Consider the following 25,043-nt stretch of genomic DNA (forward strand, 5'->3'; position numbering starts at 1 on the left):
TTCTATTATTGATCATATATGATTAAGAAAATATGATTAAGAGGAAATGATACATGATTATGAAAATAAATTAAAAAGTAAGAATTCTGCTAAAATTGAAAACACAAATTGCAATTTTTCTTAAATATAACTTTTTTTACTTTATAGCCTTTTTTAAAACAATTATATTAGGAGAAGATTTTATTCGATTCCTACTTATTAGTTCATTATTATCTTCTTCAAAATTTCAATCTTTAATTAAAATACATTTTATTTATCCACTCAAATACGTTAATTTTAAACTTGACAGTTGATGTTAATACAGTTTTTTTTTTCAAATATTAATTCATTCATTAAATAGGGATGAGCAAAAAACGAAATGGATATTTCTGATGGGTAAAGCGTTAATCATTGTTTTAAATTTTACAATAAGCAATTCCGTTTACCGCATATTTTAATAATAACATCAGTAATAATTTTTAACTTATTGCTCTACTATTGATAAACATAAATAGAGAAAAATTGAAATCAATACCTTGGTTCAACTAGAGTTACAAACATTAGGCCTACAACCAGGGGGGGGGGGACAAGTTTCTTCCAGTGGAAAAAAAACTGCGCCATAAGAAACAGGTATCTTCTAACTCAAATAGAATAAATGGAAGAAAAAAAAATTTTAAGAAATTCCTAGTCAGTTTTTAATTGCAATTTAGCTTAAATAATACTAGTAATTTCCATTCTATTTAATAGATCTTTTTTTAAAATAAGTGAAAATTTAAACTGAATTAAACTTATTAAAATTAAACCTAACCAATTACTTAAAAAATTAAAACTACAAATAACACGCTAATTTTTAATAATCAAATACTAAGTATGAATACTCAAAAACTACTCTTTAATATATGTTGATTTTAAATCTCTATATAAAACAGAAATAAATAAATTGTTTCTTATTTAAGTATTTATGAAAAAATTGTTTGTTTTTTGATACTATATTATATTTAAATTCTATTGTATTAAATAAATTATATTACTATTTAATTAATTCTGTTCTACTACAGTTAATTCCTGAAATATTAATTTTAAGATTGAAATATATCTATGATACTTATTACAGAACAATTCTATTAGTTTTTTTTCATTTCATCCAGTTACTTACAGTCCTGGAAGAAGCAACCGATAAGATTTGTGTCGAGCACTAAGTTTGACTTTTCTGAACTTATAACTCCAGTTAAATCTCCCCATAGTATTAAAATAATTACATATTCCATTTTACAACATAACATTTAAAGTATATTTAAACAAATATCAAGTGTTAATAGAGTGCAAAACAATTATTAAGAAAGAGCTAAGTCATGTATACACATGTTTGCACATAAGCATCTCAAGACAATAAAATAAGGGTAATAATGTTTTACGTCAAGTATTTAAGAACATATTATTCACATACGTACACTAACATAATGCGGCTAATCAGTAATACGTAATAGAAATAAAAATAAATGAAAACTTGACTTTCCAAATTACTTAACATCACATTCTGAACGTTTAGATGAAATTTCAATTTTTAAGCACATGATTGAAATCCAACTGCATGTATTAAAAACAAATTATCTCTAATAATAAAATCTAACACCTCTGAAAGCGAAGCATTTTTAGTCTTTGAATAAAAATTAATTTTATCAAATTATTGTTTATATATTTTGCGGAGTTAATTTTATTGGAGTTAACTTTTAAATGTATAAAAAATTAAAAATAAATGCAGCATATTTTTAAAAGTAAACATTTTAATATATTCTACATAAATTTATTCAATATTATGTAACTAAAGAGTTTCATTATATAAAAATAAAATAAATAAATAAAGACTTTATTTTTTGTTGATTAAATACATTAACATTAAGTCAAAAAAAAAACTAATTTTAAAAAGTATTTAAATAATTTACATAGCTGCCAACATGGATAGGAAAAACTCCAGTAGATTTCACGAAATAATATAAATTTCATGATAATTGTCGCAAAGTGTACTAAATATTTTACGCATAGGAAATTTTAGGAATTTTATAGTCATCAAAATAGAAAAACTGCCATATTTTCCAGTTATGATTAAAATTAAATGAACTTGAAATTATATGTATAATGTTAACTCATAATTTTGAACAGTAAAGAGGCATTTAATTCATCAAAGATAGTTAAAAGATTATTTAATTAATTTAAAAAGCAAATTCGGAATGAAAATAAACTTAACATTTTGGAAAAATTTTAAACTAATATTTATAAATGAGGCTCGCTTCATTATGTATTAGTAACACTTATTTAAATATTCAAGCAAGCAATAATCTGCATAAAATTTTTATTTCAGGTGAGATTTTTTAAGGAAATTTACCCAATTTTAGGGAATTTTCTAAAATATACAAAAATCAGGATTTTTATGAAACCAGTTGACCAGGAGAAACTGACAAAATCCAGTAGTCAACCGGAAAAACCAGTAGAGTTCGTAGTTATCAATCTAATGTTTTAAGAAGCATATCTTAAATTTAAATAAATAAATGAATAAGAAAAAGTGGAAATAATGCTTATTAATAAGAACTATTTCATATAATTACATTGCTGATAAGGAAAAAAAATAATCGCATCAATGAATTAAGTTTTCGTAATGCCATATAATGGATTGAAAAAGATTTGCTTTAAAATGAGTGATCATTATTAATTGCAAAAACTCCATGGACATTCATGGCTGATTGTGAATTTCCCTGAAAACTCTAAGTTTTCCCTTTGAACACCCAGAACTTAGTTATTTTTTTCCACCTGTCTTGACGTTTTGCTTAAACTTAAAGAAATGTGGGAGATAAGTTAAAATGAAATAAAACTTACTTTCCAAACATAAGCTTTATTGCTGCTGGAACCACAAGCTAAGTATTGATCCTCAGCACTTAATGCTAACTTTATGTAATAGGTATTACATTTGAATCCATCATAAACAGTTTCTGTTAAAATACAAATGAAATTAGCTATATTTACTAACTAAAAAAAATTTTAAGAAAGGAGTTGTTAAAACTCCAGCGAAAAATTACAATTACGGAAATAATAAGTTTACATTTGGTTATTGTACAGTGAGCAGTAGTTTTACCTACTTGCAATCAGATACAATTAAATTTTATAGAACATAGTACTTCGGGAGAAATCCTTCATAAGTAACTCTTTTTCACTTACTGAAATTATTTAAAATTTTGTATAGAAAAATAGTGTTCATGTGAACTTAGAATAAAGCATGAAATTTCAAAAGCTGGAGAAAAAAATTTCAAAGCATCAAAATGTAAACAAATTACAACATGATTATTTAGGATTTATTATTTGCAGGTCCGGAAGTCCAAAATATAAAAATTATGGGAAATTTATGAATGCTGATTCTCTAATGGAAGTAATTTCTAATACCAACAAGGATTCATAGATATTCAATCGGTTATACAGAGTGCATAGCCAAATCTTTCAACAAAAAATAAGCACCTTTTAAGCACCCAAAAAATATTTTTAAGCACTATATACATTAACAAAATACAAAATAATTTTTAAAGACTTTAGATGATTATGAGAAAATAATTAGTTTCTGACAAAGAACTCTTTTTCTTGATTATTATTAGCATTATAATATGGACAAGAGATTTTTCGGTTCGGAGGGTGAAAATCTGAAATTGAGAATGTCTTGCAAAATGCAGTAGAGTTGCAAATGAGAAGGCAATAATCTTACCGAACCCACATGCGGATTCGAAATGATTATTAAAATCTAAGTTTGCTTTTTATTCTAATCGACATTAATTTCAAAAAGTTTGGGATCTTTTAATTGAATAGATTTGAATTTCTATGTAACAATCTGCCTATCCTTAAGAAATAAAAACATTAACGTAACAATCTACAACTTTGAAAAATATTTACATTGCAGCACAAGTTATAAATAGTTACCAAATATTTAAGTATCTCGTTAGGATCAAATCATGCATTCTTATTTAGTACTCAGGAATAAAAATGTAAAATATTTGTGAAAAAACTTGAGGTTTTCACCAAAACCCCAATAAATCTCAGGTTTTTGATGCAAAATCTAGATGGGATGGGATTTTTCAAACCTTGTTTATTACAGATCTGTTTAATTTTTAGTACAATCATGAGTTTAAAAAAAATTTACTGCTTCTTATTAATTTACAGTTACTAATTACACATTGAAATATTATGCAAATTTATTTAATTCTTCCAAGAATTTTGGAAATAGTTTTCGTTATGGATACTAGTTCAAAATTTTTTCTGATACTTCGGTTCTTAGGGTTTTACTTTGTTCCTATGAGCAAATACATTACCAGTAGAACTGAATTTTTTGAATTCAGTCAATTTTGAAGGTCAGTTTGAGTTTTCCACTTCAGTACCTTAGAACTCCTCCCCCCCCCCCAAAGAAAAAGCACTATCTCTTCCATGTGCAGTATTCCCCTTGTCCACACTCTATTCTTTTCTTTTAGAATGTCACTCTTCTCATAGAGTATCATTCTAGGCAAAAGGCAGTATATATTAATGAAAGAACCAATGCATTAATAAAAGGACATACTTTCTTCTCCTTGCCCGTAGCCCTCTCACACACATCCCTTCTTGTCTCTCTAAAATGCTTTACTCTCGGTGCATGGTCTAATTCTAGGTGATAAAAGAATGACTATTTGTTTTAAAACAATGAACTGAAAAAATGTTCTTATCAACTATAGTGATGCTGAAAAATTAAGCACCTTTAAAAACCTTCTACCAAAATTAAGTACTATTAAGGGCCCTTATTTTCCAAAATAAAAGTTAAGCAGTTTTTAAGGACTTTTAAGGAACCCTGATCATTATTTTATATTTCTTCCAAAGAACCCACAATTTTTAAACATTTAAAAAAACTACCAATATGACAGGATTTTTATCACTTGGAAGAAAAATCAATAACATCAATAAATAATCCTTAACACGTTTCTATCAGCCTTAATTAGGTAGTGATGAAGAGGCTTTTCATATGTTAATAATAGATTTCACATGCCTTTCTTTTTTAAAATATGTAGATTTTTTTTTATTTGGAAATCTTGCAGCATTTTAATTAACAGTAGGTGCTGATTAAAGATGGATGGAAATTAACTGAACAGCTAATAGCATGCTTGTTACTATTAGCTGTTGAACTTTTTGACAATATATATATTTGTAAGAACAAATATAAATATATACAGGGTGTTTCACAACTTCTGGGCAAAAATTTAGGGAATAAAAAACATCTAAACAAGTAATTTTTACCACGCAATGAATAGGTGGAAAGAAAGCAGTGAAACACTAAGAGGTATCCATTACTGTTACAGAAGAAGCAAATGAATAGAGGAGATAATTAATTGGACGAAAATTAAATGATGTGCGCCACCAACAACGTCACAGGTGTAACATCCACATTATGCTTGCTTTTTGTCAATGTATTGGATGGTGAAAAATGCTTATTTAGATGTTTTCTATCACATTTGCCAGTGAGTTTGCCTTTAAAATATTTGAAAGTGAGTTTCAAAATATTCTGCATTCTGTCAAAATATATGTATATCAGATAAAACTTTTGAAAAGAACACAGAAACTAAAAGGGAAAAATGCATAATTATGTTTAACAGGGGAAAAGTCTAATATACTTACATCATATAAATAACATATGATTCTGAAGTTTAAAAATAAATATTAATATTTTGTGACAAATTTTAAATTATTAGTCTGTTTTTGTACCAAAGGGCAATTTTCTGATGTCTTCAAACTCACTTTAAAATAAATTTTTAGATGAAACTACTATCAGAAATGTTCAATGATTTTTTGATATCCTATTTTTAAAAATAATCAAAAATTGTAATAGAGTTTAATAAGCTATAAAAAATAATTAATCCGAAAGTAATAAGTATACGAAGTAAATTCTCACTCGATTAAACTAAATTTTTTAAAAAAACTGGCAAATTTTCTGGTTTGCACAAAATACAAATCTTCAGGTTCGGTGCAACAAAAACCTGAACTCATTTGTACAAAGTTTGCAAAGAGAATACAGCAATAAATAATCAAGTCTTACTTCTGCACATGTTGGATGGATTCCTATTGTTGCATCAAAGTCAGCTTTTGTAGCACCTAACTTCATGCCTAGCGCAAATCCCTGAGTGACTTCTCCAGCATTTGGTCCCAAGTAATGAAATCCTATTACTTTTTCCTAAAAATACAATTGCATATATAACAATGTGGAATATACATAGCTGCTAACATAAACAAAAAAAAAGACAATACTTTTTATGATATGGAAATTTTACGACAATTAATGCACAATTTATCAAACATTTCATTAACAAAAATTTCTAGTGACTAATAGAGAAAATAAAATACAAAATTGTATTACACTAACTACTAGAAATTTAATGCTTCAGGGTCTGGAAGTGTTTCAGGTTTACTTCCCACCAGGTATAATTATAATAATAATGCAATAATTTTAACTGTAAATATGACAACACGCAGTATTATTGCCTTATATGCAACATTGTACCCAGTAAGTAGAAGTTTCACGCCATGTTTACTGCATTCTTGCATTCACAATTTCAAGTTGTAGAATACATTGAACTCAATTTTGATACTTGTTAAACATATTCTTGAATAATAAATAGGTTAAAAACCCACAGAACAAGATGTAAATATTCTTGAATTAATTTTAAAATAAAAATGGTCTAAAATTATAGAAAGGTTTCAAACTAATTATAATAAGTTTAAAAGTATCTTATTAACTATCCGTCTGAATTTTTTGTTATTTAAAAAGCTAGAAGATTTCAGGTTTCATCGCGATTCAAAATAAAAGTCAAAACAACATTTTTAGAAAACTCAGGACAGTTTCTGATGCAATACATACTAAAATTTTTTTAAGGGGAAATGGAGGGCGGAAAAAAGTAGTGTAATCCCCCGATTTGAAAGTTTGCTTATGAGGCATATTTCTTTAATTCCCAACAACATAAAAAAGGGGGGGAAATAACAGTCAACACCTTCAAATAAAAAATTAAAATAAGAAAAGGTTTATCAAAAATGACTTTAAAAAATGGTGCGATATCACGAATGCTAACATTTGGTAACAAATCTCAGATCTTTCTTGTAAACTCTATTTTGAATCTTGTAAATCCAATTCAATGTGAAGATAGATCAAAATAAATTAAGAAGAAAACTGATAATTATAGTTATCTTTATGAAACAATAAATTGAAGAAGACTGCCAACTGCTGTGATTTTGGCATTATTGATAATAGTTAATGAATATTCACGAAATAACATGAACATTCACACAAAAAACTTGAAATAAAATGTTTGTGCCAGTGAGAGCTTGATAGTTTGGTGTATAAGCAAACATCCTATTTTTTTATTACGAGATAGAAAATTTCTGGTACATTAGCTTAAGGTAAGCTGAATAAACCAAATATGTATATTTTTAAATTAAGAAAAATATGCATATAAATAATCGATTATTATATTATTAAGCACTTAAAAAATTATTAAAAGGAATTATTCCAGTCAAAAAAATTTCACATTGTTCTGTTACATTTGCCTTCAAATAAAGAGGTATAACGCTATTGAATCTGATACAGTCTAGAGACTTTAAATTAATAGCTGTATAGTATGCTTTAAAAGTTTTCATTGTGTAGTATATTTCGGAATAGTCTTGAATAAATTATCTTAACTTTTCTTATTCTTAATTTTTAAACTATTTTATGGAGTAGTAGACATTTAAATCCAAAGCTTTCAGAATTTTTAGTAATTTTGCCAACATTTTGAGTTTAAACATTAAAGTGGCATAGCAGATGAACTTTTAAATTATTTATAAGTAGTGGTGTGTAAAATAAGTTCAAGTGAATAAAAAATAATACATTAGAACTTAAACTTAGCTACCACTATAAGAAATTTGCATTAAAATAAATTGTAAAAGCCTAGAGAGTTGGCAGTTCTGTAGAAGCAATAAAACTAGTAAAAAAAAGTGCATGTTTTTAAAAAGATTTTCTTAGAAACTTTTTAAATTTCAAGAATTTTCTTCTAAAATAAAGGCTGTGAGTACTTTTTATAGAAAATTGATATAAAAAGGCAATGTTAGTGGAGTTAGCAACTCTAATAATAATAAAAATTTTAAAAAAATAAATAAAGACTTACATTATCAGTTTTAAGGCATATTAGTTTCGCATAACAAACACTTCCTTCTCTACAGTTCACTCGAGAGGTTAGAATGGTAGACCTGTGTAAAATAAATAAATATTTGATAATCGTGAAGTTGGAACTATAATAGAAAACTCTATCTTATGGACAGAAAAGGAGCAACCCTGCCAATAAATAATAAATAAATAAAGTTGTAGAGAATAAAACATAGAATAAAAAAGTATCCCTGCAAATGCTGGTTTAAAAAATAGCTAATGGCAAAGCATGTACCTCAATATTTTCTTTTCCATAAGTGTCTATTGCTTTTTCTTCAGAAAATCCAATACATCATAACTCTAAAGGAGTCGCTATATTATTGTAATCACACTAAAATATAAATACAAAAAGTTAAGAAACTATAATTAGGAAGAAAAACATCTAAACCATACAAAAAAAATTAATGCTTTTTTTTTAAAGATGAGATTGAGAGATAATGTTAAAATTTTATCATTGAATTGAGATGATCACATTAATTTTAATACTGTTTTAATAAATTTTATATTAAAATTAAACAAAAATAATAAATTTTTTAATGTTACCTTAACCTTTTGCCAAATAATACATTAGATAGGATCCCGATCAAATATATGTAGAGCAGATCATAAAAATTTTGTAATAAATAATACTTATACGAGAAGATCATACTTTAATAAATTTAAAACATTATGGACACACGGCTGTTACACTTTGATTTTGAATTGAAAGTAAAATCTATCAAAATTCAAAGAAAAATTACAAAAAAATTATGTTTATGTAGTAAAATAACATACATCTGTCTGAATTGAGTTTTATTATCTAGGTAGAAAAAAAGACAGACAAGGAAATTCTTTGCGTGGCTGTTAAGATCTATCTTCTATGTTGACCACTATAAATTAAATAAAATTTGGAAGGGAACATTATGAGTATCATTGCTATTTTAAACCATTATAATTTGACTGTGTGGTAAATAATGATTAATTTCTCATTCTATTGGTAGTCTAAAAATATTGGCCTGAGTAATATTTGGCCTAACTCAGCTATAACTATTTCTATATAATTTCAAGAAACCAAAATAAATTGAAAAACCATCTGTAAAGAAAATATTTTAACATAGTCATAAGTCATGCACGATTGTCATTCAAAAATAATCATAAAGTATTTTTTATAATTATACATTTAATTAATATTACATTTAACCATCTTCTCAACAAATACAACCCATGAAATTTTTCTCAGTTTAAATATATTAGAGTAAATTTATTCTCTTACATCTTTCTACAACTGCTTTATAGATTTACATAAAAATTTAAACATTGAAATTTAAGGATAAAAGGTTTGCTGCTATGTACAAACAACTCTATTTTATAAAATAGTCATTATTAAATTACTACCACCTACACATCTTGTATTCTGAAACTTTAAAGTAAAAATTTTTAAACTGAGAGAGAGCCTTGGTAGGAATCAAAAGTTATCACTAGCAAAAGCACAGACCCCTCATCCATTCTTGATTTAATATTTCATCGTGCCTAAATTTACGTTTTTCTTTTCATAATTTTCCAGCAGGAGGATGTGCACTGTTTTGAGTTCATCCCGTTTTCATTATTAAAACAGGGTATATGGCCAATTTTTTCATCAAAAAATATCTTTTAAAAACTAAAAATATTTTTAAGTACTGAAAAAAGTATAAAAAATGATATATACGTAACAATAAGAGATTAACAAAAAGTTTCAAACAACTCTATTTTTGATTATATTAGCCATCTTGAAACATTTTATGCACAATTTTAAATGAATTCAATATTGTGTTGCTAATTCTAATTTTTAATTAATAATTACTTTAATCACTTTAGCAAAAATTAATTTTAATTTAAAATTGTGAAAATTATCATTATAAATGAAATAAGTGAAAGGTATTTAAAAATATATATACTCAACAAAAATATTTAATTATTTTTATTGATCATACCGAATTGATAAAGATGCGTTCAGAATTAAACAAACTGAGAAAACCTTTAATAAATTCATTTTACAGATGTAAACTAGTGCATGGTCCCTGAATTTTGTCTGGTAGAAGGTCCTAATGTTAAAAACTCTCACAATTAAAAGATCTCAATTAGTTCACTTTTTTAAACAAAACTGATAAAAGGAGGATGAAAATTTTGATGGTGAAGCTCTGTGATTGTTCACTGCTCAAGCCTCTCATAATTCATTTAATACGTAAAAGAATTGGCTTTTCATATGGCACAGACAAATGCAACATTACATTGAAACGTAATGTGAAAACTTATGAACAGAACATTGCAGAAATTAAGCTTCTTGTGCAATTCATAGACAATTGACAGGGCAAGAAATAATCCTATTTTAAAAAGAAAAAATTAAGCACCCATTACAAACAACAAAAAAGCACATTTAAGGCTTCTAAAAACGAAAATAAGCACCTTTATGCACCTTTTAAAAATGCTAAACAGTCTGAAAAATACTAAATTTTTATATCTCTGTTACTTAGAAACGTAACAGTTTTTTGTTCAAAAAATAAATAGATAAAACTTATATCTTAAGTTCCTAGTCCAAAAATAATCAAATATAATTTTGCATATATGGATTGCGATTACTATAGCAGAAACTGAGTACTCTTTCAATCAGCATAAGTTACGAGTTGTTGTATCTGGTCCATTCTCTTGCCATTTGGCTAGCATGTATTTTCTTGTTGACTGTTAATAATTGTTTGAGACAGCAAAAGGCTTATTCACGCAAGCATTTGCTTGCTAAAACAACATGTTAGAAATAAAAATTAACTAGCTATGCTATGTACACAATAATACAACAGACCATAAATAAAAGTAAAGCTATATCAAGGTTGCCAAAAAAGTGATTTTTTTTTCTTCTTGTTTTTGAAAATCAGGCAATTGTTTCTCTTTATAATTAAAATTTCATTAGTGTGTTCTAAGGACAGTATAAGAAGCATATTAACTTATTTATAAATAAAAATTTTACGGTAATATTCATTTTCTCCTATATTAATTGGTACTTTTTTAATCATGGATTTAATCATTCTCAACAAAAATCAAATGCTGCAAAATACTTATAAGGCACCCCTGAAATTTTACAGAAAGATTTGCGTCTTAGTAAGGAGCGGTTAAACAGTATAGAGGTTACAATCTGTAAAGTTACAAAATCAGCATGTTTGCCATGATATTTGTTAAAGTTATTAATAATCATATTTATAGAAACAATGTATGAAACCAAATAATTTAATTAAATAGATTTTAGAAATATAATTATAAGAAATAAATTTCTGAATTATAAGAAATAAATATACATTAGATAACTTATAATGCCTGCATTTGTTATATGTTTGTTTTTATGAAAAATGTCAGCACTATAGCAACATATGCAATCAATAAACAGTAGACAAACAAAATGAAAAAAGAATGGAATAAAAATGAGAAAATTTTCTTACGAAACAGGCAAAAATACAAAAATTTTCTCAATCTTTAAATTATCGAAAGAAAAACAGAATCATTATGAAAAATAATGTCTATACTCTTATTAATCCCATCATCTTCCTGGTTTGCGTACATTACTAACTGGGAATAAAAAAAAGACCATATTTGCTACATATGATAAGAAAATATATTCTTATAAGAGAGGGTAATGGGAAAGGAGCACTCATTTGGTATTGATGGAAATTGCAGGGGACACTTGTTCAGTTTAATACAGGACATGCACTCTATTTACTACCAGTACCAATCTGTTGAATAAGTATACAAATTGGATAGTCACAATTTAATAAAATAATGTTTAGCTAAACATATCGCATAGACATTACCTCACAATTTCTTGATAAAATAATGACAATTGAGAAAAATAATATACCTGGGTAGAACTATTTCCATAGAATCGACGAGCAAGTAGCAACCCTGCCTCTATTGCAACAGCTGTCAATTCTAGCTTTCCCACCAAAATATCCCCAATTGCATAGATCTATGGAACATTAGTTTGTTCATTCACAACGGGAATTTTACCATTTCTAAAATAGAAAGTTATAAATGTAAACAATTTCTGAAAAAATTCATACAAATCATTATAATCTTTCAAGGTTGGCTGATTTAAACCAAATAAGTTTTAATTTTTTAAGAAACAAAGTTTGATTTTTTTAAAAACATTTTCAAAAATTTAATTTTTCATTATTTATTTAATTAAAATAATCTTAGTATGAACAGAAGATGTCTAAAACTTCTTTAAAAAAATAGAGTGTCACCAAACTTATGTTCGGATAGTTTTAAAAAATAATCTAAATAATGTAGTTATTGAATGGGTTAAGACAAAGAGTGAAAGAAATTTTTTTTCTTCACTTTTTTATCGAGATAAAGATGCATTATGACTGACACAATCAAAAGCATAAATAGGAATGAAGTACTATACCGAATACTTTTATACAAGTACTTTATACTCCTTTTGGGCATTTTCATTATACACTATTTTAGTTAATGCAGCATTATGTTAATAAGCATACTGTAAAATGTTAAGCCCCATTATATTGAAACAAATGAAAAAAGTATTTTATTTTTTATTGATTATTACAGCATTAGAACTAAAATTCATTTTTAGTATTTTATTTAAAGCATTGCTTAATGTAGCATTCTAATTTAATTCATAATTGAAATCATGATTTAAATCAGTTTATTTAAAAAAATAATTGAAAAATCTACATACTGATATAAATAAATGATTTAAATTTTAATCAATTTAAATTTTAAAATTTTCGAAGTTTTAAAATTTCTTGTTATTAAAAAGCTTCAGTTAGAAAAACCATATTAATATTTGGCAGTCTAATGAACTCCATAAATTTTGAGTTTAAATTCTAAAAATTTTATAATGCTTACAAATTTTTCAGATTGCAAAACAATTGCGAAAATAGTATAGTCTTCAATAAACAGCATTATTTTATATGATGTAAGAACTTTAAAAAAAAATGTTATGACTTAAAAAAAATGCAGTCTTGAAAAAGAAAATAAATAAAAATTACATACTTGGGATTAACTTTTACACCAACAGTTTCTAATCCAATGCCAGTAGTACAGGAATCACCACCAATAGCAAATAATACCTGAAAAATTTGTTGGTAAAAAATTTACAAAATAGCATAACAAAGTAAAGCATAATTGTATCAAGACATCAAACACGATTACTTACTATATCATATTCATCAGCAATTTCTTCACCTGATTCGATTATTCCAATTACTCTAAACATGTATTCAGCAGATTCATTTTTCTCAATCTATAAAATAAAACAATTACAAACATTGTAAGAAACAACATATTTTGTACACATACAAATGGTCCTTATTTTTAAGAGCAAGTACATTGAACTAATAAAAAAAAGAATTTAAAAACAATTTATAATACATAACAATATATTTTAACATAACACAAGAATAACAATATATTTCCATATAATGTAGAGTAAATAAAAAAAAACTTTCATAGGAAAACAATACAAAGTGTACAAAAAAAATTTATTTCAAAAGTATAATCAAGTTATGAATTCATTCCTCATAAATGTTCAATACGCAATAATTTTGTTATACACTATACATCAAGGATGAAATGTCCTTCTTACCAAACTTTAGGCACCACGTCTGTATCGATGCTGGAAATTGCAGCTGATACGGGCTTACAAATCAATTATGATTTAACTACTTGGAGATTCTTTACTAACCCTCACAGGAAAAAATTACTTAGAGTGAAATCTGGAGAGCATAGCTGCTTATGCATGAGTGAATTGTTTGTGGTAGATACATAACCAATCGACCCCTGTATTAACATGTTATAAATAGTTGTTTTTCAGCCCCTTTGGTTGTCACAAGATTAATGGACTCTTTAATGCCATTTATTGATCACCATTCAAAATTACTTACATAACTTCGCCATGTATGTACATTGTCAATGAAAACATTTATTTCATGTTGCATAGTACACCTACTAAGCAACATTGGAAAATTGGATTGAAAAACATTGACAATTTTAGGTGAGCCTCAATCAAATTGGGATTTAGCTGCTTAATTAATAACATTGAAATCAGGCTTTTATTTTGATTTGCTCAGTATTTCCTAAAGTTATGGATTTGGCAGACCAAGCTTTGAACATGGAATTTTGTTCAGATAATGAAACAGATCCTTATCCTTATAGTTAACAAAATTACAGCTTCAATCAAATTTAGGACAATATTTTAAATGGTTGCTTTGTATGAATAAAATAAATGGTTGCTTTGTATACCATTTTAATATGATGTTTGCAAAAATATCAAGAAAGATCAATTTTTATTATTATTTCAAACTCGAATATTTTATTCTTCAATTATAATTTAAATCATAATTTCAATAACAAAGAGAGTAAATGTATCAGAACAATTTTATATAATTTTAAATACTGTTGCAGCTTAAAAGCCATTTTAAAATCTAAATGTATATATACCTTTGTAGGAACACAAGGTCTGAGAAATTTTATGCCTTCCCCCTGCATGTAGTTGCCAATTCTTTCAGCCATGTCTTGATCGAAGCCCCGAAGCAAGATAGAATGAACCGTGACATCCAACCCAATTCCTGCTGTAAATTCAGTACATTCCAAATTAACATATGAAGATCCAATGAATAACGTTTTTCCAGGACTTTTTTCCAAAGAGAAGAGAACATCACTAACAAAGAAAAAAATAATAGCAATTAACATTTCATATAAAATATGTTGAGATCATAATTTTCATCCCTAGTAGTTAACAAAAAGGAAAAACTAATCTACGAATAACCTTTTGTAGGTTGATATTACTCCTCCCTTTAATAGGGCGAGTTGAAGCTTAAAAGCCATTTTAAAATCTAAATGTATAGATACCTTTGTAGGAACACAAGGTCTGAGAAATTTTATGCCTTTCCCCTGCATGTAGTTGCCAATTCTTTCAGCCATGCCTTGATCGAAACCTCGAAGCAAGATAGAATGAACCGTGACATCCAACCCAATTCCTGCTGTAAATTCAGTACATTCCAAAACAACATATGAAGATCCAATGAATAACGTTTTTCCAGGACTTTTTTCCAAAGAGAAGAGAACATCACTAACAAAGAAAAAAAATAATAGCAATTAACATTTCATATAAAATATGTTGAGATCATAATTTTCATCCCTAGTAGTTAACAAAAAGGAAAAACTAATCTACGAATAACCTTTTGTAGGTTGATATTACTCCTCCCTTTAATAGGGCGAGTTGAAGCTTAAAAGCCATTTTAAAATCTAAATGTATAGATACCTTTGTAGGTACACAAGGTCTGAGAAATTTTATGCCTTTCCCCTGCATGTAGTTGCCAATTCTTTCAGCCATGCCTTGATCGAAACCTCGAAGCAAGATAGAATGAACCGTGACATCCAACCCAATTCCTGCTGTAAATTCAGTACATTCCAAAACAACATATGAAGATCCAATGAATAACGTTTTTCCAGGACTTTTCTCCAAATAGAAGAGAACATGACTAACAAAGAAAAAAAATAATAGCAATTAACATTTCATATAAAATATGTTGAGATCACAATTTTCAACCCTAGTAGTTAACAAAAAGGAAAAACTAATCTACGAATAACCTTTTGTAGGTTGATATTACTCCTCCCTTTAATAGGGCGAGTTGAAGCTTAAAAGCCATTTTAAAATCTAAATGTATAGATACCTTTGTAGGAACACAAGGTCTGAGAAATTTTATGCCTTTCCCCTGCATGTAATTGCCAATTCTTTCAGCCATGCCTTGATCGAAACCTCGAAGCAAGATAGAATGAACCGTGACATCCAACCCAATTCCTGCTGTAAATTCAGTACATTCCAAAACAACATATGAAGATCCAATGAATAACGTTTTTCCAGGACTTTTTTCCAAAGAGAAGAGAACATCACTAACAAAGAAAAAAAATAATAGCAATTAACATTTCATATAAAATATGTTGAGATCATAATTTTCATCCCTAGTAGTTAACAAAAAGGAAAAACTAATCTACGAATAACCTTTTGTAGGTTGATATTACTCCTCCCTTTAATAGGGCGAGTTGAAGCTTAAAAGCCATTTTAAAATCTAAATGTATAGATACCTTTGTAGGTACACAAGGTCTGAGAAATTTTATGCCTTTCCCCTGCATGTAGTTGCCAATTCTTTCAGCCATGCCTTGATCGAAACCTCGAAGCAAGATAGAATGAACAGTGACATCCAACCCAATTCCTGCTGTAAATTCAGTACATTCCAAAACAACATATGAAGATCCAATGAATAACGTTTTTCCAGGACTTTTCTCCAAATAGAAGAGAACATGACTAACAAAGAAAAAAAATAATAGCAATTAACATTTCATATAAAATATGTTGAGATCACAATTTTCAACCCTAGTAGTTAACAAAAAGGAAAAACTAATCTACGAATAACCTTTTGTAGGTTGATATTACTCCTCCCTTTAATAGGGCGAGTTGAAGCTTAAAAGCCATTTTAAAATCTAAATGTATAGATACCTTTGTAGGAACACAAGGTCTGAGAAATTTTATGCCTTTCCCCTGCATGTAGTTGCCAATTCTTTCAGCCATGCCTTGATCGAAACCTCGAAGCAAGATAGAATGAACCGTGACATCCAACCCAATTCCTGCTGTAAATTCAGCACATTCCAAAACAACATATGAAGATCCAATGAATAACGTTTTTCCAGGACTTTTCTCCAAATAGAAGAGAGCATGACTAACAAAGAAAAAAATAATAGCAATTAACATTTCATATAAAGTATGTTGAAATCATAATAGTTAACAAAAATGAAAAACTAATCTACGAATAACCTTTTATAGGTTGATATTACTCCTCCCTTAAATAGGGCGGGTCGAGGCAAATCTTTACCTTAGTACAAAGATGTTAAGTGAATAATTTTAATTTTAGAAAAAAAATTTCTGCAAAGGAACAATTATTACAAAGCAATCATCGGAGTTGCAGAGCGGCAGCGAACAGGGAGCTAAGCCCCCTAGTTATGACTTAATATTATATCAAAATTGATGAAGAAAAATTATTTTTATTTATTTTGAAACACTTTTCAATGCGAACTAAACATGGCATTTTTCATTTCATCAGTTAATTCAAATGAACCTAGAAAATTCATTGGAACAATAAATAAACAGTTTTATTTTCTTTCTGTTAATACAAGTAGGTAAAACAACGTTTTATTTCTTGGACAAAATGAATGTCAACAGATTTCCTGCTCTAACTCATAAACAAATTTTCTAAGCTGTGCAAAGCTAAAAAATAAATTACAAAATATTTCTCTTAAAAAATCTGATACTTTATTGGTCTCATATCTAAGCATTTTTCCTTTTGCGACGCTTATCTTAGCATTCATTCACGAATAGGACTTGAACTTTCAATTTTTGAAAGTTATTTATTTATATAGATATTAGTTATTAGGCAATATTATTTTTTTTTTGGGGGGGGGGGAGAAATCAATTTTATTTTCACATGAGCATATTAAATGCAAGAAATATTTTTTAAATATTCAAACTTTTCGAACTTTTCTACATTTTATGTAAGATTTTATATATTTAAGTATATAAAAATTAACTATTAGAGTTATTGCACCAAAAATAAGGAAAAAATATTGACTTACAACATAACATAAGACTGGAAAAAAAATATTTTGTTTTCTCTTCTAAGTAGAAATAACCTTTCACGCTTCGCAATTTTAAGTAATGTGCTAAATAAATTTTATTTTATAAATCAGTCTCAATCAGATAAATTTAATAGAAAACATGTACCTATAGATGCAAGTATTCTAATATGTTAAGAAAAAACTATGAACGAATAAGTTTTGCAGAATTCAGAAAAATAAATATTATTATCATAATATTTTATTCAGTTCTTTTCAAATATTTAAGTCTACGTAACTATACTTCGTTGGATTTCCAGTTAAAGGGAAAGTGTAATAAGTTCTAGATTCCAAAATAATAACTTACTTATAATGAAAATCTTGGTCTCTTTGGGTTTGCAGAAGGATCTTGAAAAAAGGTTTAAAATTTAAGCAGGGTACTTTTGTGCGTACCGCGGTCTTTTTGAGAGACTGAAGGGAGGATCAATCTTCAAAAACGCTTTGCTTGATTCGATCAAGAGTGCAAGCCTCGTGCTTCGCCTCCCCGGGTTTCCTCTTCTCCTCTGAGCTTGAGGCTGCTGAGGAACAGGTGGTATTTGCACTGGGGGAGCTTGCACTGGAGGAACTTGCACTGGTGGTGATGCTGGTCGGGGTGTAGATGCAGGTGGAGGTGTAGATGCAGGTGGAGGTGTAGATGCAGGTGGGGGTGTAGATGCAGGTGGGGGTGTAGATGCAGGTGGGGGTGTAGCTGCTGGTGGGGGTGGGGGAGGACTTACAGATGCCAACGGAGGAGAAATATGCGTTGGGGGTCCAACGGGAGATGGTGAGGGTGGGGAAGGCTGGAGAACAGTCGGTGGTGAAGGCATTTTGACAGGCGTTAGATCCACGGTTCCAGAAGTAGATGGTGTTACTTCCTCAGCTTCAATCGGAAAGGTGTTATTTAAGCTGTCACGGATGGATCTTCTGAGCCCGGAGCTGCTCTCTTCTATATCTGCATCTAATCCTCTCCGGGCTTCTTCGAATGATAGACCTTGCGACACCCTGTCGATGAATCTAGATGCCAGCATCACCATTGTCTCATTGGCCAGGGATGCCGCAAGTAAGCTTGCTTCCTCTATCATTCGATTTCTCTGCTCGTTTCTCCTTCGCCTGTCTTCTTCCTCCTTTTGCTTTTGGAATTGGTGGGCACGCCTTCTTTCCTCTTTTGCAAATTCCACCGTAGTCCTCCTTCTCCTTTCAGCTATCTCCTTCTCCTGCCGTTGCTTTCGGACCTAAAATGTATTCCAATATTATGATTACACATAAAAATCAATCATATTTAGATTCAACAGCATTCAAAAATAAGCAAAGTCATTCAAGCCCTTCGTCATATTTTCCAAGTGGATTTAGAGCAAAGGAAAGAAATAATTTGAAGCTTTATTTGTGAAATGACTTACCGAGGTAACAACAAATTGATTCTTCTTTTTTTTCAAATTTACAGTTTTAATTTTAAACTACTTTAAAGTTTTCTTTTTTTTTATTATTATTATTTTTTGAGTTTTGCTTTAAAGTAAAAAATGATAGCCATTGGCTAACTTAAATTTTTTGTTCTAAATAAGCATTAAACTTATCTGATTTTCTTCACTTTCAGCGGAATCTCTTATTATCATTATATTTTTTCCCTCGAAATTTCTTTTTAATACCACTAATCACTCTTTTTTAAAGTTTTATTTACAATTTTTGGAATGCGACTAAACTTTATTAGGTATTTTTTTCTAATACGTGGGCACATGTTTTAATTTTATTCTGGAAATCAAAAGAAATTTAAAAAGATTAAATATGCTGATGAAATATAAGAAAATAAGAAAAAAAAAAGAAGAATCAGAAAATGTAGCTAATCGTAGGCACTATTTAAAAAAATTACGAAAGAGCAATATATAAGCTCATTCACAGGGTAAACCATACTATTTGTGGAGCTGTTGAACCTTATTTTATTACTATCTGCATCTATTTTAGCAGTACAATTTTAATAAGATTCTTTTAATTTTTGTTTTAAATTAATTATTATTTTTTTTAACTGGTATATTCATAATATTTTGATAAATATTACTTTCGGATTTGTTGAACATACTTGGTTATTGCGAGCTCTGCTTAAACAAAATCCTAGGTTTGATAGAACAATTAAATAAAGACTTTTCGTTTAATTTTAAAAAAGTTTTCTTACATCTTAATTAATTTCTGGATGTTCATTTTTACTTATTTAATTTAACGTGCACCTATTTAAAAGTACTGTTTAATGAAAATTATATACTCACGTCCTCTGGTGTTTCCACCCCTTGCGTCCTCCTAGAAGAAAATTCTTAGAGTCAAACAATGCACATTATAATTTCTATCATATTATATTTAATAACAAGGATTTCGTATAATTTTATTGCAGTGTGTCTATCACTACAAAAATTGAGCAGAAAAAAGAGTCGTTGAATAGAACTAATGATCCTTCTACGACAGCTGATTCTTCTACAATTAACGTCGCAGGTTACGAAGTTTAACTTCTTCCGCGCGGAGGGACTCCACGCACAATTTTTTTTTTTTTTTTTAAGATTTTTGATCTTGTAAGTAAAGAAGTTCAGTGAGTGAATAGCAACATTATTTTTTTAAAAAAAATTAATAAATATTATTCTTTATACATGAAAAAGTTGAGTCATTCTTAAAGACTTCCATATTATTAGCATGGGGTAAAAGTAAAAAGAAGTGTAGGTATCCATTACAAATATTTAAGATTTATAAAGAACTAAAGGCTATTTCTTAAAGAAAATCTGTAAAATATCCATAAAACGTTAAAAGTGACATAGTCTATCAGAAATTCTTTTTAAAAATGCCGCGCAATCATAAAAACTCCACAGAAAAGGAAAAAAAAATTATATACAAAATCAAAACAGAAAAAATAAAAATCAATCTTAATTTTGAAAGTAAATCTTAAAGCTGGAAATCTCAGTTTTCCACTTACTGTAGTTCTTTTAAGAAAAATGGAAAAAAAAGAATAAAGTCTGATAGAAACTCTTTATTACCCCGTCATAATGAAAACTTCCATAAAAGCAAAAGTTTTTTTTAAAAGAAAATGCTAAATAAAAAAAAAAATAGTGCGTGGAGTCCCCCCGCGCGGAGAAAGTTAAACTTCGCAACCTGCGACGTTAATTGTAGAAGAATCAGCAGTCGTAGAAGGATCACTAGTTCTATTCAACGACTCTTTTTCCTACTCCGCTCACTTCCGTGCTCTGTAAACACTGTAATATTGTGCATTTTTCCCTCGTGGACCTCTTGAACCAGTGGAAGTGCTTGTGGTTGCCTCATCGTCTCGCCATGGAAAATGTATTTGTATTAATAATGTATGTGAATGCGTCATAATGTAATTTCAAAAAAGAAAACCTAACAATCAATTGATATTCACAAGAGACGTACCTTGACATAACCTATAACCTTAAATCCGTCGCATTGTCCGTGGGATTGTTTTCACTCATTTTTTACAATTGTTATCCACTAAATTTGAAAATAAAATATACTACCCTATTAAATTATATGTGTATCAAAACAAACTAAAAAAATATTTATAGAAGAACAATACTTTTATAACTTTTATTATTTTTATGCTAGTGAGAACCAAAACAATATGGAAATGAATGAGGGAAAACTGGATCCTACCACGTGATTTCCCGGCCAATAAAAATGTAGCGTTAAACGTTTAACGCAACCTTGTTGGAAGGCGCATAAGAAGTATAACTTCAAAACAAATATCGTTCATTAGAAACTCTCTTTAAAAAATATTTCGTTATAATAAATACGCTGATAAGAAGAAAATTAAATAATAAAAAAATACAAAAGGGAAACAGAAAATGATTATCCTTAGTTCTTAAAACATAGATTAAATTTTGAAAATTATCGTTATATGTCTAACCGATCAGAAAAAAAAGTGATAATAAAGGAATAAAGTCTATTAGAAATGCTCAGTTAAAATTCTATTCTACAATAAAAGCAGCAAAAACGAAGCTAACATTTTCAATTCAACAAAAGTGTTGAAAAGATGTTGACATTGAATGCTTAAAAATAATCTTTAAGGAAAAAAAAAGCACTACCAAACTCGGGGTTTAGTATAAAGTAATGCAGTTTCTATTTCTTTAATTTTCGCATTGTCCTTCAGAGCATTTATTTATAAGTTTTAGAGTTTAATAAATATGTGTAGAGACTAATTCGAATAATGTGTAACAAAAAACACAACATCAGATAACTTTTATTAAATTTTTTCATAATAAAATATTTGGCCAAGCATATATAGGGGAGAGTGGGGTCAATTGTAACAGAGCAAAAATTTCGAGTGTCGGGTTCTAGATTTGGCTTCAAGGTGGCGCACAAGGTGTATTTAATAAATCTACATGTACACCCCTGCTGGCAAGCATTTTTATGTACTTTTGAAAGAGTTACATCACTGTACCATAGTTAGTACTGGTATGTACCTACGATAAAACATAGGCTTTGGTGGGGAAATTAGATGGTGAGTACGTAAAAAAAAATTTTAATGTCACTAATTTAATTTAATCTTTCATCACAGATAGTATATTTGTACTTTTCCAATTTTATTCCTCTTTTCAATTTTACCCCGTATTCTTTGAAGAGAAACGGGGTAAAATTGAAAAGAGGAATAAAATTGGAAAAGTACAAATATACTATCTGTGATGAAAGATTAAATTAAATTAGTGGCATTAAAAAAATCGTCACCCAACACTGTGACAATCACAAAAGATATTTTCACGCTACGTAAGTGCTTTTTTTGGTATTAGAATATTATATTGTAACAAAGTAATTTTGTCTAAACAAATAAAAATTATTAACCGAATATGTAAGTGGACACTTTAATTAACATTTCTATAAAAAAAATTAGTTTTGTTAATTAACTAGCATTGTTTTTAACAAATGAAGCTGAAATGGCGTCTTGGGGGCATTTGTAACAATAAGTAAAGGGACGGCTGTTCAACGACGGTTATTAAATTAAAAATGAAAAGCTTATACTGTACTTACATTTTTTTTCGGGGACCCTCCTGGGAAGAACCAGAAGGGCCGGCACTCCCTGCTGCTCCAGAAGCTCCTGCGGCCGCAGAAGCTCCTGCAGAACCGGACGGTCCTGTTGCATCACTAGGTGAGGGGGATGCTCGCTTCATTTTCAATTCTAAAATTATCAAAAATAATATTAGTATACACGAAAGTAATAAAAACTTATCATTTAATAGATAATAAAATAGATTTTTCGCGTTATAGAATGATGAATAAAGATAATATCTGGTCAACATTTCCAGTTGATCAATTATTATTAACAATTCTGAAGTGAAGTTCTTATTAATGCCGATTTCTATTCTTGAGATTTGAACTATCACTATCGGTGAGTAATTGAAAAAAAAATGAAGACAGCTGCAGAAAAATTATACAAATTTACCATTTTTTGAAAATATCTTGTGTATTATTTGTGTGACCATGAAAAACTAATTGATACAAGACTGTTTTAAATTATAAATAAACTAAATACAAAACTTACCAGTGAATGAGAGTTGCCAAACTCATATATAAATACGTATTGAAAATAAAATGTGTGAATATGAATTTCGATGAAAAAAATTAATAAATAGCGGAAATAGCTTTTAAATTGCGGGAAACACGATGTTTGATTTTTAAAATTGCATGAATGCGAATGATTTTTTATGGCTTACAAACTTCGGTGAAGGTGATTCACGATGTTTAGCATTTAAAGTGCATGAATATAAATTGTAAAGTGCAATTTAAAAATCATGCAAATACTCAATCCAATTTTCGGCATTGAAGAAAAAATTTTTTCTTTCAATGCTGAAATTTTAATTGTTAATTTTAATTGTTTTTTTTTCGGTGTTTACATTTCTGAAAAATTGTATCGCTTGAAAAAAATACCACTTACTGAAAGAATTTGACTATTAAAAAAATAAAAATAAAAATAATATTTTTAAAAACCACGCTTTTGTAGTGGAAAATAATAATTAAAAAACAAAAATTTGGAAAACGAAAAACGTAGGTAGCATGAAATACATAACAGTAACAGTATGTGCGCTCATGAGAATATGTGTATGTATATCTGTAATTGTATCTGAATGTGGATGTGCATGTGGTTGTGCAGGTGTATGAGTAGGAAAATGTGTATATGCATGTGTATATGTACTGTTATGTATTTCATGCTCTCCAAGTTTTTCGTTTTTCAAATTTTTGTTTTTTAATTATTATTTTCCACTACAAAAACGTGGTTTTTAAAAATATTATTTTGATTTTGATTTTTTTTTTTGTACTCACTTCCAAAATCTAAATTTTTTTCACTCACTGTATACAGAACTTTTCTACTAACATGTGACACTAATTTGAAATAATCGAATCGACAACAAAAAACAATCGCGAAAATATTAATTTTTCTTTAATTTAAATTTACTTTGTATGTCTTTTTTCTCTTTATTTTCATGCATTGTCATCCAATTCTGAACTATGTGCCAAATTTGAAGTCTGTAGCTAGTCGGGAAGTTAGTTTAAAATCGTTTACAAAATTCCACCCGGACAGACATACACCAAGGCAAGTTGATATAAACGTGGTAATAAAATAAGAGAAAAGAAGATTGACTCGAAATTTTATGTAGCACTCATAATATCGAAATTGAACTGACTTCCCTGTGATTCCATATGCTGCAAAATGTTTTCAACTTGTTTATAGAAGGTCCTCATAAATTTTAAGATCTGATGAGTTAGCCTCTAATTTGGCTTTGTCAGTTGTTAGCTAATTTTGATGTATTAAATGAAGCTAAATCTTGTTGGAAAATAAAATCCTTCTTTTCAATTGATTGCATAATATGCTCGAGAGCCGTGATGACGTGACAGAGCTTTCGCCTTCCAATCTCGGGGAACCGGGTTTGCGTTCTAGCAATAACTGGTCGATACGAATTTCACAGCCGGTTTGAACCGCCCACAGTGCTTAAGTAGGATATCCTCAGCGGGAGAGGGATCATGCGTTAGAATCCTCTTGCCGTCAGGCAAACCGTCGGAGGTTTTCATGGTTTTCCTCTCCTTGTATCACAAATGCTCGTAGGTTCCATAAAAAAAAATACTCATTATACGGTTTTAGGAGTAATACGGATATGGCGTATAAAACTAAGCGTGCTCCCAACAAATTAAC

The 25,043-nt window shown here is 28.6% G+C and overlaps 3 protein-coding genes across 3 annotated transcripts; all 3 read right to left on the bottom strand.

Annotated features, from left to right (window-relative positions):
• Window positions 1–2,854: 2,854 nt before the first annotated feature.
• On the bottom strand, window positions 2,855–9,691 carry LOC147801973 (uncharacterized). Its single transcript, XM_087154542.1, has 4 exons — window positions 9,681–9,691; window positions 8,169–8,292; window positions 6,071–6,205; window positions 2,855–2,963 (listed from the first exon to the last, which is right to left on the bottom strand). Exons 1-4 carry the CDS (start codon window positions 9,689–9,691, stop codon window positions 2,922–2,924), a joined length of 312 nt encoding a protein of 103 aa, XP_087010668.1. The 3' UTR covers window positions 2,855–2,921.
• Window positions 8,463–13,488, bottom strand: LOC147801974 (thioredoxin reductase 1, cytoplasmic-like). The gene is made up of 4 exons (XM_087154848.1): window positions 13,386–13,488; window positions 13,223–13,299; window positions 12,066–12,219; window positions 8,463–8,537 (listed from the first exon to the last, which is right to left on the bottom strand). The coding sequence occupies exons 1-3, from the start codon at window positions 13,443–13,445 to the stop codon at window positions 12,174–12,176; spliced, it is 183 nt and encodes a 60-aa protein (XP_087010974.1). The 5' UTR covers window positions 13,446–13,488; the 3' UTR covers window positions 8,463–8,537; window positions 12,066–12,173.
• Window positions 13,489–15,953: 2,465 nt separating this feature from the next.
• On the bottom strand, window positions 15,954–23,032 carry LOC147801975 (uncharacterized). The gene is made up of 5 exons (XM_087154679.1): window positions 22,886–23,032; window positions 20,131–20,161; window positions 18,204–19,107; window positions 16,728–16,947; window positions 15,954–16,535 (listed from the first exon to the last, which is right to left on the bottom strand). Exons 1-3 carry the CDS (start codon window positions 23,023–23,025, stop codon window positions 18,265–18,267), a joined length of 1,014 nt encoding a protein of 337 aa, XP_087010805.1. The 5' UTR covers window positions 23,026–23,032; the 3' UTR covers window positions 15,954–16,535; window positions 16,728–16,947; window positions 18,204–18,264.
• Window positions 23,033–25,043: the final 2,011 nt, after the last annotated feature.

This window comes from Parasteatoda tepidariorum, chromosome 11, assembly GCF_982258835.1.
Source record: "Parasteatoda tepidariorum strain Cologne lab strain chromosome 11, Ptep-v5.0, whole genome shotgun sequence".
Classification (NCBI taxonomy): Eukaryota; Metazoa; Arthropoda; class Arachnida; order Araneae; family Theridiidae; genus Parasteatoda; species Parasteatoda tepidariorum.